The 19450-nt window shown below is 48.6% G+C and overlaps 1 protein-coding gene across 2 annotated transcripts in view; it reads left to right on the top strand.

Annotated features, from left to right (window-relative positions):
* Nucleotides 1–19450, top strand: part of faf (ubiquitin carboxyl-terminal hydrolase-like faf) — a 160865-nt gene that overhangs the window by 36376 nt on the left and 105039 nt on the right. For both annotated transcript variants that reach the window (XM_089546319.1, XM_089546317.1), the window contains exons 7-10: nt 1168–1273; nt 6985–7352; nt 12926–13064; nt 14111–14173. In XM_089546319.1, coding sequence (XP_089402445.1) covers nt 1168–1273; nt 6985–7352; nt 12926–13064; nt 14111–14173 — 676 coding nt within the window. The remainder of the gene's footprint in view (nt 1–1167; nt 1274–6984; nt 7353–12925; nt 13065–14110; nt 14174–19450) is intronic.

Here is a 19450-nt window from a genome sequence, read left to right as displayed (position 1 = left end):
TTTGAAGAAATGCTCCCAATATTGGCAAATTTTGTGCCCTTACGTCTTTAAACCATGAAAGCAAAGCCGCTTCTACGTCCGGGTAATGGCAAGGCCTAACTTGCTTACAGTCGGCTTTTATGGCGTCCTCGGTGTTGCCCTCAGTCTTCTTCTTTGTGGCCAAAATGATGGATAAGGTACTGCACAAGGTTGCTGAACTGGCCAAGTTGGAGAGGATGCATGTTTGGAGAAACCAGCGCAAAAGAAGAACGGGACGGAAGCAAGGTAAAACGGACAACCGCTGTCCTCCGTGTTACCTCACTTCCGTCCCATTCCTTCTTTTGCGCTGGATAAGGTACTCGGGGAATGCTGAATTCTGATGCAACGTTTTTTTTTCTTGCGGCCACTGTCCACAGCTCTCAATATCTGCAGCTTCTTCTTGAGTGAGATACCCTTCCTCTCCGTTGCCATTTCGACCGCTGCAAGAGAAGAGACTGTGGTGATTCCGGCTCACTACCGCCTTGCAGTTGCCAGCGTTGCTGCACTTGCCTTTCTTCACCGCTGGACAAGTGGCGCCGCCCTTCGGCCCTTTATCGTCACATGAGCTATCACAATTTTTGCGCTCTGTTCATAGGTGGCTTGATCAGCCGAAGGCACAATTTTTGTGCTATGTGGTCAAACTTTCTGCAACTTTATGAAATGATAAAAAAAAAGTGTGGTTGTGAATTGTCTTCTAATAAATATTATGCTACTTTTCGAGTTTTGAGCCGCAGTTAAACTAAATATTTCCTCGTTACAGCCGATATTGTGACGGATCTCGCGTTTTCGGTTTCGTTATAAAAGAATAAATGCCACTGAAATGAAGCATGACCGAGCAAAGTTCATATTTAGTTCACTTTAACCGATAGTTCGCTATATCAGTGTTCGTTATATCGAGGTTCAACTGTATTGAAGCTAAAAATGATGTACAAATGATGTTGTATGAATGCAAAATTGTAAAACATTGAAAGTAGGGCGAAATTTGCTCCTCTGTATCGAAGCAAAAAATACATAGTGTTTTATTGATGCAAACTTGCAAGAACTGAAAATACTTCGCTAATAGATAATTTTGTTTTCATCCAAATGTGGCAATGCTCGGCCATGTGTGTGGCCAGCAGCAGCTGACCTGTGTGTGTGGTGGTGTTGCAGGTTCCACTCATACAACGGCACGCGGCCATCGGACACGGTTCCTCCCGGCTCCCAGATTCCTGATGACGAAATATATGCCCGCCCCACTGACACCAGGACACCCAAGGTGGGCACTGGTTGGCTCTCTTCCCATGATTGTGCCTCGAGTGTGTCAGAGTTGGTGTGATGGGACCATGAAGTAACAATGCTGATGGCTTGGAGACTGGTGTCAGTGGCGCATACTCTGCATTGTGACGCTAATACAAAGGTATTGCCGAAGTAGTTTTTTGAGCTTCTAAATGCCAGGTGATTATTAAAGCATTTATCATTTTATAGATGCAGCCTGGTTTCTTGTACCCTCAAAATTCAGACTTGTTTAATTTGTAAGACGTTTAACAGGAACCAGCAGCTTTCAATAGGACTAAAGTTTGCTTGTAGCAAATTGTTCGGATGGAATAAAAATGTGTTTTTGAGGCATTTCTTCTGTGGTCCTGGAGCTTCCATGTTATGTTCAACTCCCTGCTTGTCTGGTAAACTTGCATTGCATTTTTACAATGCAAACACAGTAAAAGGTCGTTTATGTGAACTTCGTTAATTAAAAAATCCTGATAATTCTAACTGCCAGCGCGATCCTGGCAAACACCACCCGTGCAAGTCTGTGGCATTGTACGGGTGCTAATTTGAATGCTACGGGTCTCACAGCGGCTAAATTTAAGTGTGTGGAAAGCAACATTGCAAACAGAGCAATAACTATGGTGGGATTTATTTATTACCTCGTAACGGTTAATGAAATTCATAAATGGCTGCATTTGGAAGCGTTTGGAGGCTAGAGTATGTGCAGGTGCTCACCAGACTGTAAGGAAATGCTTCGTTAGGAGAGTGTGATGGCAAAGGTGTCGGCAGTGACAGTCCTAGTCGTGTGAAATACCATGGGAGGGTGGTGTGTGCCTTGCAGTTGTGGGAATGGACACACGAGGGCGCTAGGTGCAGTGTGACTTGGGAAAGACGGACTGGACGGTGAGGTAGAGGAAAGAGAATAACCGAGGGCACTTAAGGGGGGAAGAGGGCCTTAGAAATAAATTTTTATTGATGAAGTCACAACCATGAAATCTTCAGGGAACATGCATTTTTGCATGCTGATTCGAAATGTGTAATTTAATTTTACGTACAACAAGTCCTTGTGCACTTATGAAATATGCTAGGTAATTTTTGCCGAGAGTTTGAAAGAAATTTTACTGCAGCGAACTCGTTAGATTGCATGCTATTGGTTTCTGTTGACATCAAGCTATGCAATAAGGGAAAAATTATCATCCTGCCTGTTATAGAAGGTGAGCTGTAGGATTTTGACATCAGTTTCTTCCCCTTCGTGAAGTGGCAAATTCAAAACCCTTTAACTCGACTTCTATGATGGGCACGATAACTTTGCCCTCATTGCATAGTTTGATGTCAAGACAAGCCAATGGCATGTGTCCTAGCAAGTTTCGTGCAGCAAAATTTATTGAAAGCTCTCGGCAAGAAGTTGCATAACATATTATATAAGTGCACAAGGTCTTGCTTTACATAAAATTAAATTACATATTTAGAATCAGCATGCAAAAATACATGTTTCTTGAAGATTCCATTATTGTGGCTTTATTAACAAAAATTTTTTTTTCTAAGACCAGCTTCCCCCTTTAAAGGGACACTGAGGAGAGCTCTATTAATATTTTTTTTATAGCAAAATCCGATAGTTCGGCATTTCATGGCTTTGTTGCCACTTGGCCGGCAGCGAAAGATGAATTTATTTCGAAGAAATTTGGATTCGAAGTTTAAATAGTTTTTCCCGCCGCTCTGATTCAAACTTGGGATTCTGCTATGACGACACAGAACTAAGTGACGTGAAACATGACATTCACATGACGTAACGCAGACTCCGTGATTTCTGGCGGCCAGCAGTGCGGCCCAGCAGCAGCCGAAAAGAAAGCTACCGCCGGCCGCACGTTGAAGGCATCTATCGGCTATTGCGGCCGTCGCTTCGTTTACATTTGCACCGGCGTTTTGCCAGCGTTACAATGGATCCCGTTCTCGAAGTCGTCAACGAAGTTCTCGCAAAATAGACGCCTTTAGCATACCGTGTACCTTGTTACCGTTAGCGGAATACCGGGAGCCCCCATACCGCTGAGAGCAAGCGCTGATTGGTCCCGGCGCTGCAGGAGCGCGCGTAGCTATCGGGTACGTGGTGCCATCTGGCGACGTCAAGGAGATTTGCGCATGCATTTGCTGCGCCTCAGTGATTCGTGGCTTCTCGTGTCCTAGTGTTGCTAGAACTATTGGTTCTAGCAACACTGCTTTGTCCTATGACGCCATGGAGCTTGTACTTGCGAGTTTGGCCTGTGGCGGCGATACCTGTATTTTGGTTCTTGCTCTTTTCTATGTTACAGGAGCTTTGTTGTCAGTATGAATGGCGTTTTTGTAATCAGGAGCTGGTATTCTGTCGATGCAAGTCAACTTCAATTTCTTCTCAGTGTACCTTTAAGGAACTTATGTGTCAGTAATGCAAAAGTGTTCCTAATGTGTTCCAACTCTACTTCAGTTCTGTTATAATTTTATTCTACAGTGAACTCTCACTTGAGTGAACTTCAAGGGACCGAAGGAAATAGTTCACTTAACTGAAAGTTCACAGTGATGTGATAGCTGCGCCAATTGCGCCGATGTGCGCCAAAAGGCAAAACCTGCTACATCCTGCTACATTTTTGTTATTCTGCGCCAAAGCTGCGCCAAACGCATATTTTCACATTCAAACGCGTATTCTAGTCATTTTTAAATAAAAGTTCCAGTGAATTCCTTGTTGTCCATTTATAACTGCTGTCCTATAGGGGCTTGGCGGCTATAACACAGGGCTGATCTATACTTGGTCGCATAAAAGATTACATGACACTGAAGTTCTAAAATTAGTTATTTGGGCCAACATATGATGTTTCACAATTGTCTCTAATTTAATTAAATTATTGCCAAAACCACGCTCTGATTATGAGGCATGCCGTAGTGGGGGACTCCAGAAATGGACCACCTGGGGTTCTTTAATATGCACCTAAATCTGAGTACACGGGTGTTTTTGCATTTTGCTCGCATCGAAATGCCCGTAACATCCTATTGAACAGCACCTTTTTGTTCCCAAAGGTTTCCTCCTTATTTTACTATTTTACTTCTCACAAAGTCAATTTTTTCACTTGGCAATGAGCCTTGAGCTGCTCCAAAAGCTTCTTTCCCTGCTCCAAAATTCCCTTTTGGCTGCTCCAAAAAGCTGCTCCAAAATGGCTTCAGCCAATCACATCACTGAGTTCACTAAACTGAATATTCACTAGACTAACATAAGACATGGCATTCATAGTGTCAAAAGTGTGAAATGGAATTTATACGTAACTTATACAAGGTGCATAGCAGTTAGAACGCTGCCTTTCTCACTTTGAAAAAAAATCAGTAATCTTCTTCTGCACTTGTGCATTTAAAGCACAAGAAGTTACAAAACTATCGAAAGAGTCAATGTTTTTGTAAACTACTTCTGGCACAGCTTGCTGTTGAGACACAAAGTCTCTGAACTTTCCGATGCACCCTACAACCTCAGCTAGAGTTATATAGGGCTTGAAACTGGCTCTGCAGCTGCCTCCTCTTCATTGCATTCGTCTTCCTCTGGACAAACACTGGAAACAATCTCCAGTTCAGTCTATCCAGCACAGGCAATCAGTGCACTGTCACACAGTGCATAGTCTTCAAACGAAGTACTATTGCTATCGACCTCCAGCTGATGTCAGATCTCTGTCATGAGGGCGGGCATCGGTTGCGCCTGCAGTGGAGGGCTCAAAACTTCGTTGAACTGATCGGAAAAATAAGCCTGGGTCCTCTGAGCGAGTTCGTTAAACTGAAATATTCACTATTCCGAAATTCGTTTAAGTGAAACATATGCGCATAGAATCTATAAGAAAACTGCCGGGGCTTTTTAAAAAGTTTGTTATTCTGAAATATTCGATAAACCGGAGTTCGTACAACTGAGAGTTTACTGTATTGCTTTGTGGTTGGTGCAGTTCTAAGTACTAGTACTCGCTATTGCTGGTTAACATTTGGTATCTTTTCCACCTTTGATGATGTCACACTGTTTTGGCCAGTTGCGTGTTGTGTAAACGCTGCCACTTTTTAGTGACACCAGGTTTTCATGTCTATGAGCCATCTAATGGTGTCGCATTAATTGAGGTTGTAGGCATTGGGGCCATGCGTGTCGGAGTTGCGTGTAGCGCCACTACTGAAGCATGATAGCATTAATGTGTGAAAGCATGCCCCCCCCCCCCCCCCCTTTATTTATTTCTTTATTGAAAGTACCTACAGCGCCCATGAGGCATTATTGTAGGGGGGATATTACTACATACAATAACACATGCAAAGAAGATATTGGGAAACATGTCAGCAAGGATAGACAACATACTAAAAGAAGACTAAATGAGTTCACAAGCAGTAGGAGTGATAACACCTCGGCACAGTGCTGGTAAACACACGAGACCTGGAAGAAATACATCAGATTATCCTTTCAACAGCACTTTTGAAATAAGGTGCACAAACCACATCATTCGGAAGCTTATTTCAGTCCAGCATTGTGTTAGGGAAAAACAAATAGTGATATACATTAATGCGGCATAAATAACTATTACTGTATTTACCCGAATGTAACGCGACCCCAATTGTAACGCGAGGGTCGACTTTGCGAGGGCGAAACTGGGGAAAAAAAAGAACACGATTGTAACGCGAGGGTCGACTTTGCGAATGCGCAAGATCAAAAAACGTGTGATAGCGCATAGAGCTTGATAGCATGCGGGAGAGGAACGGACTGGGAGGGCGAAAAAATGGGAGAGGAATCGGCTCCGCGAGCCACAGCCGGTCTCGAGGGGTGCACGCGCTTCTCTTGCGCGCTCCCCTTAGAGACCGGCCGTGCACGAGCGCTTGGCTTGTGAAGGCTGGCCGCTTGGCGTCGCGCTCCCTCATTTTTTTCCTCCATGTTTCAAGGTGACTCGTTGCTGGCGCGCGCTCGTTGGTGTCGTCTGCTCTGCCTTTTTCGCGTTTGCACCGCATTCACGACTCGTCCTGGCGTGGTTCGCGTATTGGTTGACCGCTGAATTTGGAGCGCGCGACTTTGAACGAGCAGGTCAATCGACACGCATGTAAATGCGGCACATTAAGCGAGCCTAATAATGAGTGTTTGGTGCCTTTCTTAACATTTTTATACCTAGTATTCGAATGTAACGCGGGGGTGACTTTTCACGTCTGTTTGTGGTAAAAAAACTCGCGTTACATTCGGGTAAATACGGTAATCTTTTTCGTTTTTATCTAGTCTCTCCGAAATGCAATATGGCTGCTTTAGATAAGTGTTTTTATTAGTACTGGTACAATCATTGTAAATGCTGTGCTAGCCGCCGCGGTGGCTCAGTGGATACGGTGCCCGGCTGCTGACCCGAAAGACGCGGGTTCGATCCTGGCTGCGGCGGCTGAATTTCTTTGGAAGAGAAGTTCCAGAGGCCTGTGTGCTGTGCGATGTCAGTGCACGTTAAAGAACCCCAGGTGGTCGAAACTTCCGGAGCCCTCCACTACGGCGTCTCTCATAGCCTTAGTCGCTTTGGGACGTTAAACCCCATAAACCAAACCAAACCAGAACTTCAGCCTGCAGATTTTTCTTCGGGTTGCAAAAGTCTTCCACCCAATATGGTCATGAAGTTCTGAGCTCTTTATATGAAAGTTATAATTCCCAGTCGCAAGCCTTGCAGCGTGTTTCTGTACCGTTTCTAACTTGCGGCTTTGGCACGTGTGAATGACCAGGGCTGGGTGGTGGACCTGATCAACCGCTTTGGCTCCCTGGGTGGCTTCTCCATCCTGCTGGAGCGCTTCCGGTCGGGGCCCCCCCTCTCGGTGGCCGTCATTGCGGCCCTGGTGCGGCCCTTCGGCCTCTGCCACTCCCTGCTCACGGTGGGCACGGTGGAGCGCTACCTCATGCCCATCGTGCACCTGGTGCCGGCCTTCCTGGAGCGCCTCTCGGACGAGGAGCTCAAGCGGGAGGCCAAGAACGAGAGCAAGAACGACGCCCTGGCGGCCATCGTGCGGGCCCTCCGCTCCCTGGCCGCCATGGTGCCCCGCCAGGAGGAGACCGTGCGCTCGCTCGAGATGTTCCGGCTGCGCATGATCCTCAGGTGGGCCTCTTGGGGACAAAGAGTTTCGAATTGAACTGATTGACTGGAGAGCCATACATTTAGCTCCCATTCCAAGAGAAGGCAAACGTAGCAGGGGGCGGCTGAGATGAAGAAGTTTGCGGGAGTACGGTGGCCGCAACTGGCAAAGGACAGGGTTAATTTGAGAGACACGGGAGAGGCCTTTGCCCTGCAGTGGGTGCAGTCAGGCTGATGATGATGATGACCAAACTGTGCAGCACTCTGCTTTCAGAAAGGTTCAGCCAGGGTGCAACAGGTGTGCCAGTTGCGCCATTTCGATACAGGTGCATATTTCTGTGCCAAATGCGTGAAGTTTGTTGAAATTGTGCCACACTGTGCCAAAATGCTCAGACTAGCCACAGAAGTTCTCGGAAATAAGCTGTTTCCAATTCTTGTTCATTTGTTGAGTCGCTACAGCGGAAAGGCATGGGTAGTATGAGCATGCTTGATGTTGGATGCACAGAGGCACTTATTTTAGTCGGACATTTATTTTGCCTGAAGTTGCTTTTTGCTGCTGGTTGCAATGGTACTGTGCATGGACATGCATAGCACAATACAAATTTACTCGTACTGGTTTCTAGAACCTTGCCCACTGAAGCTAAAGCATGATTGCACTGAAGCTAGTTTAATGGTTTTTAGCTCTGTCACATGATTTATGGCTGCTATAAAAATTAAAAATTGAAAATTGGTTCTTGAGGAAAGGAAATGATGCAGTAACTCGTGCTCAGTAGAGGAGTGTCTTCACATCTTTTTGTTTTTGATTCCAATACTAAGCTTCCTTCCCCATAAAAATGTTCCAGATTTGGAATTTGGAGTTCGAAAATGGAGTTTGTTTTATTCCATGACCTGCTCCAAAACTAAGATTTGTCTGCTCCAAATCTTATTTCAGCTGTTGGCACCACTGGTTCAAGCATCGTCTGTTGTGTGGCTATACAAGGTTTACGCTTAGTTGGAGACCTAGGTAACGCTTGTTTCAAGGCTATCCAGTATGGCATCTTTAGCTGCCACTATGTCCCGGAGGAGAGTGAAAAAAATGCGGCAAAAATGTTTTTTAATAGAGTAGAATCTTGGTAGTATGATATGATTGACACAAATTTGTAAAATTCCATGGCCAGAGTGCATTGTGTACAATGTGGGTGCCATATTTACTCACGTAATTTACGCACTTTATTTTCTAAAAATTAAGGGTTCAAGAATGCGGTGTGCAAATTACACGGAAATTTCACGAACACGTTCTGGAAAACTCTAGAACGGTTATAACGCAGAGTGCACATGGTATATTGCCGCATATACTGTGCATACGTGCGTATAGTTGTGCATGTATTGCATGCGTTTTTTAGCACCACTCGCCCAACTTTTGCAGCCGCACGCGGTGGTGTGGCTGCACCGATCTTCCCAAGCTTGCCCTGCACTCGCACACCCGCGTGCATGCTGGTGTGCTTGCACAGCGGGGAGTGTAAAATATGCGACTAAAAGTTATTTTTAAAAAATCCGGATAAAAAGCTGGGGGTGCACAAATTATATGCACGGGCAAATTGTACGAATAAATACAGTAATTTTGGATGTTCTGATTACTCTCTGGTGCCACTGCGGATGATGCAAACATGTGAGCCGTGACTGCACACTCGAGCACTACAGGCGCACTCTGAGTTGAAAATGTCAAGCGACTGGTTTTGGCTGATTTCTTATGGTTTGTCCGCTTTCCTAGGGACCCATGGTCATAAGTAATTTTGAAATCAGTCGCACATCCAAGACCCACACATCGCAGGCATCGTGATCACAAGTCTCATGGTGTGCACTGCGAATAGTGAGCAATGGCACACGGCAGTAAGTAAATGAAGTCAGCCGTGAACATATCCATGCATATTGATGATAGGAATTTTGAATGGTATACAATTAAAACTCGATTTAACGAAACCTGATTTAACGAAAATCTCGATTTAACGAAGGTATCCTAATTCCCCCTCAGACGCCCATAGGGTTCAATGCTTTGACTAACCCAAAATAACGAAACCGATTCCGTGATCTGTCTCGATTTAACGAACCTTTTTTCGAGAAATAAAGGTGAAAAAGTGTTAATTTTTGGTCTATTTTGTAGACAGCACCCCAAAATTTATTGATTGCGAGTCAGCGGTAACAGCGCGGAGCATCTTCAGCCCGTCGCTTTTTATCAAACTGCGCGGCGCAAAACGAGTTTTAATTTTGAGTCGAGCTCACGAGATGGCGCCAGCAGTAAAAAAGTTTCGTGCCACATTTCATAGATGGCGCTGTTGCAGTTCGCGTGTTTTTTTTGTGTGTGTGTTTGTGTGTTGTGCTCAGTGTTCGCTCTTGTGCGGATATTTCCCCGTGCCTCTGAACGCACGTCTTTGTCAAGCTCAGCTTGTTAGGCCTCCATCAGTCTAGCCTTGCTATCGTGAACGCGGACGTGGTGTGTGCGAGCAAGCGCGCCGCTAACCCTCCTGACTAGCAGATGGAGCCCTGCAAGAAACGAAAAGGCTTACCCTGGACGAGAAAGCGGACATAATTCGTGCTGTGACAAGTGGACAGAAGAAATGTGACGTGGCTGCATCACATGGCATTCCAGCGAGTACTCTCTCCACAATATTGAAAGGGAAAGATGACATCCTCCGCGCCACTTCGTCGGGGAATCTCTTGCGCAAAAAAACGCTGAACACCACTCCTCAAAGCAAAATGGAAGAGGCCCTCTTCGCCTGGTTTATGGATTTGCGGGCGAAGAATATTCCCGTGAGTGGAGACCTGCTCCAACAAAAAGCTCGCTCTTTCACGTGCTTGCTGGGCGACAACGAGTTCAAGGCAAGTCCCGGCTGGCTGTCGCGCTTCAAAGAACGACACGGCATCGTCGGGAAAGTGCTTAGCGGTGAAGCGAGCAGCGTAAGCATGGCTGTAGTCGGCGACTGGCAGTCTGAAAACGTGCCCGACATTCTGGGAAAATATGCCCCCAGCGACGTCTACAACGCCGACGAGAGCGGTCTATTCTACCAAATGCTGCCTAAAAAAACACTCACCCTGAAGGGGCAGGCGTGCCACGGCGGCAAACACAGCAAACAAAGGCTGACTCTTTTGCTGTGCGTCAACATGGACGGCACCGACAAACGAGACCCGCTTGTCATCGGAAAGAGTGCGAGGCCGCGCTGTTTTAAAGGCACCAAAAAGCTTCCTGTGAAGTACGTTGCCAATTCAAAGGCGTGGATGTCGCGTGCCATTTTCGCTACATGGCTGAAGGAATTCGACAGCGACATGTGTCGCCAGAAAAGGAAAGTGTGCCTGTTGCTGGATAACTGCATGGCCCGCTACGTTGCAGAGGTCGAGCTGACCAACGTGGAGCTCCGCTACTTCCCCCCAAACGCAACGTCCGTGGTTCAGCCCTTGGATCAAGGGATAATTAATAGCGTGAAGTGCGCATACAAGCGTCGAGTCGTCGACAGAGTTCTCCTCAACCTGGAGCTGAAGCGCGAGACGAAAATAGATATTTTTATGGCGGTTGAGATGGTGGCGGCGGCGGCTTGGAGAGCATTGAGGCCGTCGATAATTGTCAACTGCTTCAGGACTGCCGGTTTCGGTACACTAGGCCCTGAAACTGCCGAAGCTGGTCCGGACTGCGCGAGCGCCGTGCACGAGGATGAAGATGCCTGGGAACACCTTCGCTCAGTGGATGAAGTGCCCACAGGCATAAGTTTCTCAGACTACGTGAACACCGACGCAAACGCAATCACAACGGAAGTTTTGACTGATGCCGATATGTTGCGGCTTGTAGGAAGCGTGGAGGGAGTGACGGCTGAAGACGCTGCCGACGACCCTGCAGGTGCCGAAGCTCCCGTGCCGACACCAGGTCAGGTGATGGATGCTCTCGATCTGCTGCGACATTTTGCCGGCGCACACGAGGGGACGGAAGACGCGCTGGACGCACTTCAGACCTACGAGAAATCGGTGCGGCCGTTGCTCACAAAGCGCACGCAGGCAAAGATCACAGACTTCTTTGGCGGAAAATAAATTTGTAGTCCCCTCGGGCCTTTCTTGTCGAGTAAGAATTTTTGTTGTTTCTTTTCATACACGCTAGCGGCGCCGGTCGTGGTGTTGGCGCTACCCACTCGAAAGTAGCGCGGGGAGGAGGTGAAGCGAGCGCGGCTTTGACCGCTTATCTGTTCTTTCAGCCAGCTTCGCGGTTGTTGCTGCGACGCGTCTTATCTTTTCTCTTTATTTTTGCTCTGATCTTTTAACTCTCCTCTATCTGCACTAGGCAGCGGTGGTGGCTGGGCTGAGCCAGTAGGCAGGATGCAATTTCCTTTCACCCTTCTCTCAGTCGCAACAAAACAGCAACAAGCAGCGCACGACTGCTGCGACACAACAAAGCACAAAAAAAAGACGCCAGCTGCTTCGGCCGCCGCTAACCTCGCTTCCCTCGCCCTTTCTCACGCTGCTGATGACGATGACCATACGGATCGCCTATGAGCAGTACAGTAGCGCCGCTCGTGGCAGTATCTTTTTCTTTTTGCTCGCGGCGCACCGGCTTTGCGGGCTGCGGAGTGAAGTCGAATTAACCGATGCACGACCAAATTTGTTCGAATTAACGAGAGTTTCGCCCCATAGACTCTTATGTATAATTGTAGGGACCTCGCGTGCGCGTCGAGTTATCCAATTTTCCGAATTAACGGGGGTCGAATTAACGAGCTTTCACTTACCACTGCGGTAGTTTATGGCCTCCGCGATTGGCTCCGGCGGCTCGCCGTCGCGGAGGCCGCGGGTAGTTATTGCTGCCGCGGCAAAAAAACCCCCAAAGATGGCGCTAGTTGTATGATTACCAACTTTGGCGCCAATTTGTCATTAGCTGTGTGGCTTGCCGTCCCGTCGGCGGTATTTAGGGAAGATTGTTGCGCCGCTAGCCGAACCGACCTTTGGGTCGGTGCTACGGTTTATGCGGATGCAAAATGCATTATGTTCAATGGGTGCTCAGTCGGGGACTTGACTTTACTACTTTTAAAACGAAAGTACTGTTTAAGCGGGTACGTTTTAACGAGGTTTTACTGTAATCGAATGTACTGAATTATGTGCCCAAGAAATGCCTCATTCAATTTAACGAAGTTCTCGATTTAACGAAATAATTCACGGCTCCCCTCAACTTCGTTAAATCGAGTTTTAACTGTACTACTATTTTTCATGACCCCATGAGATTTGTATTGTTGACGTTCTGTAAATGTGCATGCTCATTTAAAACTCAGCAAGGAGTTCCTAAACACCATGTCACCATTAGTAGGCGGTGCAGTGGGGTGTTCCTGGTCAGTTCTTTTTTTGCAATTACATTTGTTGCTTTTCTATTGCTAGTATGCGATTTTTTTTTTTCTGCTGCAGTTGCTTGCATAAACAGGGAATTCAACAGCCTTGACCTTTGCCAGTCCAATTTCTTGGTTAATGCCAACACTTGCTTTCCAAACACATGTCCAAAAGACTGGACCTGTGTTTGAATTCCACAGCAGAGCGCATGTTTGTTGCTGTGAAGTCGGCATGTTCTCACTGTGTTTGTGCATGTGCCTTTGCAGGTTGCTGCAGATCTCGTCATTCAATGGCAAGATGAATGCGCTCAACGAGGTGAACAAGGTGATCGCCAACGTGTCCTACTATGCCCACCGGCACACGGGCACAGATGAAGAGGAGTGGCTGACAGCGGAGCGCATGGCGGTCAGTGCTCCTCTCTTACACCCACTTCTCCACTTTCGAATGTCTTTCGTGGGGCTGGAATGTACAGCTAAACCTGGTTGTAACGAAATTGAAAAAAGTCCGAGGTTTTTCATTGCATGCAGTTTTCACAAGAAGAGTCGAAAGGACACTGCCGAATGGAAACCATAATTAGAAATAAATTAGGTGAAATCGCCTGTGGTTCACAGCCTTCATGCTACCTTGAAGCAGGATCTGCGTTGCACAACTGCGGAGCTAGTTTTTGGCTCTCTGCTGTGACTTCCTGGTGGATACTTCGACTTGATCATATCATTGCCCCGCCCCAACCCTAGTGACTATGTGACGTAGCTGCGCACTTTCTGCTGTCATCTTTGGGCTCCTGATCATCAGCAGCAGTAACGCCCATCTTCCCACGCTCCACCCGCTCTGACGACTTGCACCTTTATTTGTAATGAGTTGCTGCTCCAGTGGACCTTTGATGTCCCCTTCCGTGTGCTCGCACAATACGAAGTTTTTCACGGTTGAGATTCATGGATATCCCAACTCTATTTCAAACGATTGCCTAAAGCAGCTTTTGCCAGAGATCATACCGCACTTGCCATCCCAGAATGCATTCAGCCAACCTCACTTAGCTTCATCGGACTCCTTCACTAACACCTGCTAGCCGCCTGCTGTAGTGACAGGGCTGCCACACAGTCGACAACCATGACACGCCACAAAGCTTGGCTTGAGCCTTGCGCCCGTGCCACGCACTAGTCTTTCTGGAAAGTGCAAAACAATGCTCACCCGGCATAGGCCTGAAGTATATCACCTGGGCTTGTCTCTCGTCGTCTCTGTTACTCAGATGCCATAGAATCACGGGAGACTAGGGGCCTTGACCATAACGCCAATGCTTGATTGCGTTGGCCACGACATTGGGGCTACCTTCCGATACTTGCTGGTTCCATTTCTTAGTGAAACTCATAGGGGCACTTAATAGTCTGTCTGACAATGTTGATGGCTTTTTTTTGTTGCTGTCGTTCAGCCCCTGATTGTTTTTCTCCTTGCAGGAGTGGATCAAGGAGAATCGTGTGCTGCAGATTGTTCTGCGTGACAGCCTACATCAACCACAGGTGGGCTTTTCATTGTTATGTTGAGTGCAGTGGCGTTCTTTTGTAATTCACTGTGCAATGTCAGTGCACGTTAAAAAACCCCAGGCGGTCTAAGTTTCCGGAGCCCTTCCCTACGGCGTCCCTCATAGCGCGAGTCACTTTAGGGCGTTACACCCCAGTAAACGAAATCACAGTAAAACCAGGGCCATACTCGTGCAGTGTTTGGGTGAATTAGAAGGCGAACACTTAACTGGTATTCAGCACAGACTTACTTTCTAAGCACCAATTTGGCACTTATTTTTGAAGGTAGTAGGCTTGGTGCGAATTTTATTTTTGTTCAGTGTGTCTGAGGAAGTGTGTATGTGTAGCCATAAGGCTGTGCATGGGTGGATGCTAATCAGCAGTTACAGTAGGTGTTGTTATTTCAACCCCTGTTATTCTGAAGTCCAGTTGATTTGAAAGTCCTGGCCAATGCTCATATAAATGTATAGCATCATCGTCATCAGCATCACCATCATCAGCCTGACCACGCCCACTGCAGGACAAAGGCCTTTCCCAAATTTCTCTAATTAACCCTATCCTGTGCGAGCTGCGGCCACACTATCCTCGCAAACTTCTTAATAATGTTCAGAAGGACAGTGGATCAGGCCAGTTGGTGCAGATTTGACATTTTTTGAAGTGCTAAAGCAACAAGGACGCAGAGGGAACAGACAGGGACGAGCCCTTCATTTTGTCCTGTTTTTTCGTGCAAGTACATGCCTTTACCGGAGTTTCAGTGTATTCTCTATTGCTGTTTGAATTGGTTATCAGGAAACGAAAGGCGCAGTAACCGTCTCACTTCTCGGTTGACACCTCAGCGGGAAGGTGAGGGAAGGGAGGAAGGTGCGAGTAAAAGGAGAAAAAGAGAAAGAGGAGCCTTTGTAGGCTTCGTGTCCTAGTGTCCTAATGCGTGTCAAAAATGTGTGTACACTACCGTGTACACTTCTTAATGTCATCTGCCCATCTGATGCCCCTGTCACACGGCCAGTTTCAATGGCCATTGAGTTGAGGGCCTTCAACTCGAAGGAGTTGTGTTGCTGCTACATTGCAAATCTCAATGGCCATTGAAATGTTTTCGTGTTTTACATCAAGCTTGTGTGGCATCATACCGTATTTACACGATTGTAAGTCGACTCGAATGTAAGTCGACCCCCCCACATCACAATTCTGAAAAAAAAAAAAAAATCTCGAAGGTCATTAAACTTGGCCTTTAATAGCAGAACGCGACAGCACTATCCTGTGGCCTCCGCTTATCGCCAGCCACTATCGGCTGCCACACACGGGATGCCCGTGGGCACATTCCAAAACAAAAATGTACTAGTCACTGGACTACTCGTCCACACTTGCGCCATCGTCCTCGCTAGCACTGCCGTCGTGATCGCTGCTGCGGTCCCACAGCTCGTCGTTCTAACATCGTCATGCAGCGAAATCCCGCACTTCGCAAACAGCCACATCATGACATCGTGTGGAACAGCTGAAAATTTTGCCTCGCTGCAGCTGCCACACCTGTATCACTCAGTGCATAAGTCGAACTTGTGGCCCGGCGCACAGTTCGTTTCTTCGCCATAAAGAGTGACAGACATCTTGAACGTAGCTGTGAACGAGCGCCGGTCGCTTACCAGACCTGGAGCACAAATGACGAAGCACTACATTAAAAACTTGTGAAACGCGGCTGGCAGTAGTCGAATGCAGAGCCAAAGAGAAGCTATGCGTGATCGGCGTCGGCTCTTCCGTCGGCTACCGACACTCCCTGGCGCCGCTGGGGTTCCAAGTGGGGGTGCCACCAATTGGAACAGCAGCCCTTCCATCAACTACCGACGCTCCCTTGGACGACGCCTATTAAGAGTAGTGCGCGAATGCGTTATCGGGCCGCCGCCGCTTATCAGCATACGCAATCTGCGGCCATGTGTGGGGAGTTGGTTGATGGTGGTTTGCTGCTTATCAACAGCCACCATCGGCCGGCCGCCTCGCGCGGGCCGGGGATACCGGTTCTGTGCATTGACACAGCAGCTGCTGAAGGCCACCACCAAGAGTGATGCGACGGAGCCGCGCAGCAAAAATGCAACCACGCTGATATCTCGTTTGCCTCGCCTCTATTTATAGTGCGATGCTTTCGTTTCGATTGTAAGTCGACCCCCCCCCCCCCCACCCACTTCGGACTTTCAAATTTTGAAAAATAGGTCGACTTACAATCGGGTAAATACGGTAATCGCTACTTTCAATAGACCCTTTAGAAAATTCAGCGCCATCTGGTGTGTGGTGCGCAAACCGCGGTACCTCCGCCATTACTTGGGCATACGCCTGCCGGTATGCGCTCGGGCCAGATTGAAAAGTACGGCGCCCGGCGAAGCTAAGCTCAATTTTCTTGTTTCTGTGTCCTAGCCATGTTCCTTGACATTGGCTCTCTGCACCAAGCTATAGTCGCGATGCCGGCATGCTGCTGTGTGCCTTTCTGCAGCCAGCGCGGCGAAGAGACGCGCACGGAAACAAGCTGTGTTTCCAGAGCACGGAGCGCACGGGGTAGCTGTATGCTTCTTTCTTCTCGTCCGTGACCTGTTCGTTTTCACATTAAAATAAATGATATAAGTATTGAAAGAGCAGCGAAAAGTTCCTTCTACCGTGTAGCCGCTCCGCTGTATAGTGAGCACAAAAATAAAGGTGCCACCTTCGGCGCACTCGAGGACAAGCATTCCGATGCTGGCGACTGTTTTGGCGCGTCACAAAATCAAAACGTAGCTCAAACGCGCTTGTTTTGGATTTTCAAGCATCCGCGTCCATTCATAGAGGGTTCCGTGTGCGCGAAAAAGAGCACGACGATGCGGCGCGGCGAGGAGCGCCGTCGTTCTCTCCGTTAGCATGCAGCAAACGACGGCGACATAGGCGGAGTGCAGCAGCAGCAGCTTTGTGTTTTCGTTTGGTCAGGGCCTATGCACTCTGGCTAAGGCAGGAGACACATGTCCGGCAACACGCTCCGGTCGCCCCTTCCGAACTGCCACACCACAGCAAGCAGGGACACACGCAGCGGCAAGCACTGCTGCGCCGCTCTGCCCAAGCTCCGTCCACAACCGGTGTCGCACTTCGCCGCAGCGCAGCAGTGCCTGAGCGCTGCTTGGCTTGGTGTACAAATATTGCAAGAAAAAACGGCATCGCCTTGTTATCAGAAAGACTGCAAGCTATACTCGAGCGGCGACAAAGCATGCCAGCTGATGTTGCGAGCTTTCGGCAACGGCACCGCTCGCGGGCGCTCCGGGTGAAGAGCTCTGCGGCTGCCTGTCAGCCGTGGTCGTCGCTAGGCCTATAGGCTGCTTCGCATCGAAGCGGCAGGGGCCGGCGCTTCGGAAGTCGCCTGCACTATGATTGAAGGCCTATTCTTCACTCCGCTTTGCTGTCAATAGCATCATCTCACAATAAAATAATAGTATGGTCAATTTCTATGGCGCCTTCAGCAGCGGAGCTAGCGGGAGCCAGTCGAGCCGGACCCCGGCGTCGGGCCAGCGGCAGCTTCGAGGCGGTTCTCGCAACAAATTCGCTCGTACCACAGTTGTCACTTTTAGCAGCAACTCGGTATTGACCAATGACCCAGAAAAATGATATATTTTCTCATTTCCCTATCCTAGGGTTTATTATTTATGCCGAGAACACTCATTAGCTCGTTTTTATGACGCCGGCAGACGGGATCCAGGCTGGCCGGCCGGCAGGCTCGGCTTACTTCACGTTCGCACAAGAAAATACAAAACAGCTACGCTACCAGAAAGGATGCTTGCTAGATTCTAGCAACGACAGCATGCCTGTGCTAGAGTGGAGCTTTCGGCAACGACACCGTCTGCGGCAACGCCGGGCGACGAACTGCGCGCTAGTCCCCGACTGCCCTAGTCGTCGCTAGGCCTAGATGGTGAACAACTACAACGCGACTGATTTCGCACCGACGGCTAGCGCACTGGCACTGCTGATCGAGCGCCCGTATCCGGATCCACACGCATTTCGCCCTGCAGTGCGCCTGCTCGCAGTCGAGTCCGGTCCAAGTGTTGTTAGCCCTCCTTTATCGACAGTAGATTCGACCTGCAGGGTGACACGGCAACGCACACTGTCGACGGATCGCAGTCATACCGGCTTGTAGCTTCGCTGAGAGGTGCGGCCGGACGATAGGAGTCCAAAAGCCTTTCCGAAAATCCGCCCGGAATGACAGTCAGGTCCCTCGACCACTGCAAATTTTCCGCCTGTCAACGGATCGCAGTAATACCGGCTTGTAGCTTCACTGAGAGGTGCGGCCGGACAATAGGAGTCCAAAAGCCTTTCCGAAAATCCGCCTGGGATGACAGTCAGGTCCCTCGACCACTGCAAATTTTCCGCCTGTCAACGGATCGCAGTAATACCGGCTTGTAGCTTCGCTGAGAGGTGCGGCCGGACAATAGGAGTCCAAAAGCCTTTCCGAAAATCCGCCTGGGATGACAGTCAGGTCCCTCGACCACTGCAAATTTTCCGCCTGTCAACGGATCGCAGTAATACCGGCTTGTAGCTTCGCTGAGAGGTGCGGCCAGACAATAGGAGTCCAAAAGCCTTTCCGAAAATCCGCCCGGAATGACAGTCAGGTCCCTCGACCACTGCAAATTTTCCGCCTGTCAACGGATCGCAGTAATACCGGCTTGTAGCTTCGCTGAGAGGTGCGGCCGGACAATAGGAGTCCAAAAGCCTTTCCGAAAATCCGCCCGGAATGACAGTCAGGTCCCTCGACCACTGCAAATTTTCCGCCTGTCAACGGATCGCAGTAATACCGGCTTGTAGCTTCACTGAGAGGTGCGGCCGGACAATAGGAGTCCAAAAGCCTTTCCGAAAATCCGCCCGGAATGACAGTCAGGTCCCTCGACCACTGCAAATTTTCCGCCTGTCAACGGATCGCAGTAATACCGGCTTGTAGCTTCGCTGAGAGGTGCGGCCGGACAATAGGAGTCCAAAAGCCTTTCCGAAAATCCGCCTGGGATGACAGTCAGGTCCCTCGACCACTGCAAATTTTCCGCCTGTCAACGGATCGCAGTAATACCGGCTTGTAGCTTCGCTGAGAGGTGCGGCCGGACAATAGGAGTCCAAAAGCCTTTCCGAAAATCCGCCTGGGATGACAGTCAGGTCCCTCGACCACTGCAAATTTTCCGCCTGTCAACGGATCGCAGTAATACCGGCTTGTAGCTTCGCTGAGAGGTGCGGCCGGACAATAGGAGTCCAAAAGCCTTTCCGAAAATCCGCCCGGAATGACAGTCAGGTCCC

The sequence above is a fragment of the Amblyomma mixtum genome, chromosome 5 (genome assembly GCF_055824585.1).
Source record: "Amblyomma mixtum isolate Tamu chromosome 5, ASM5582458v1, whole genome shotgun sequence".
Lineage (NCBI taxonomy): Eukaryota > Metazoa > Arthropoda > Arachnida > Ixodida > Ixodidae > Amblyomma > Amblyomma mixtum.
Note: the sequence above shows the minus strand (reverse complement) of the source record. Positions and strands in the feature narration are given on the sequence as shown.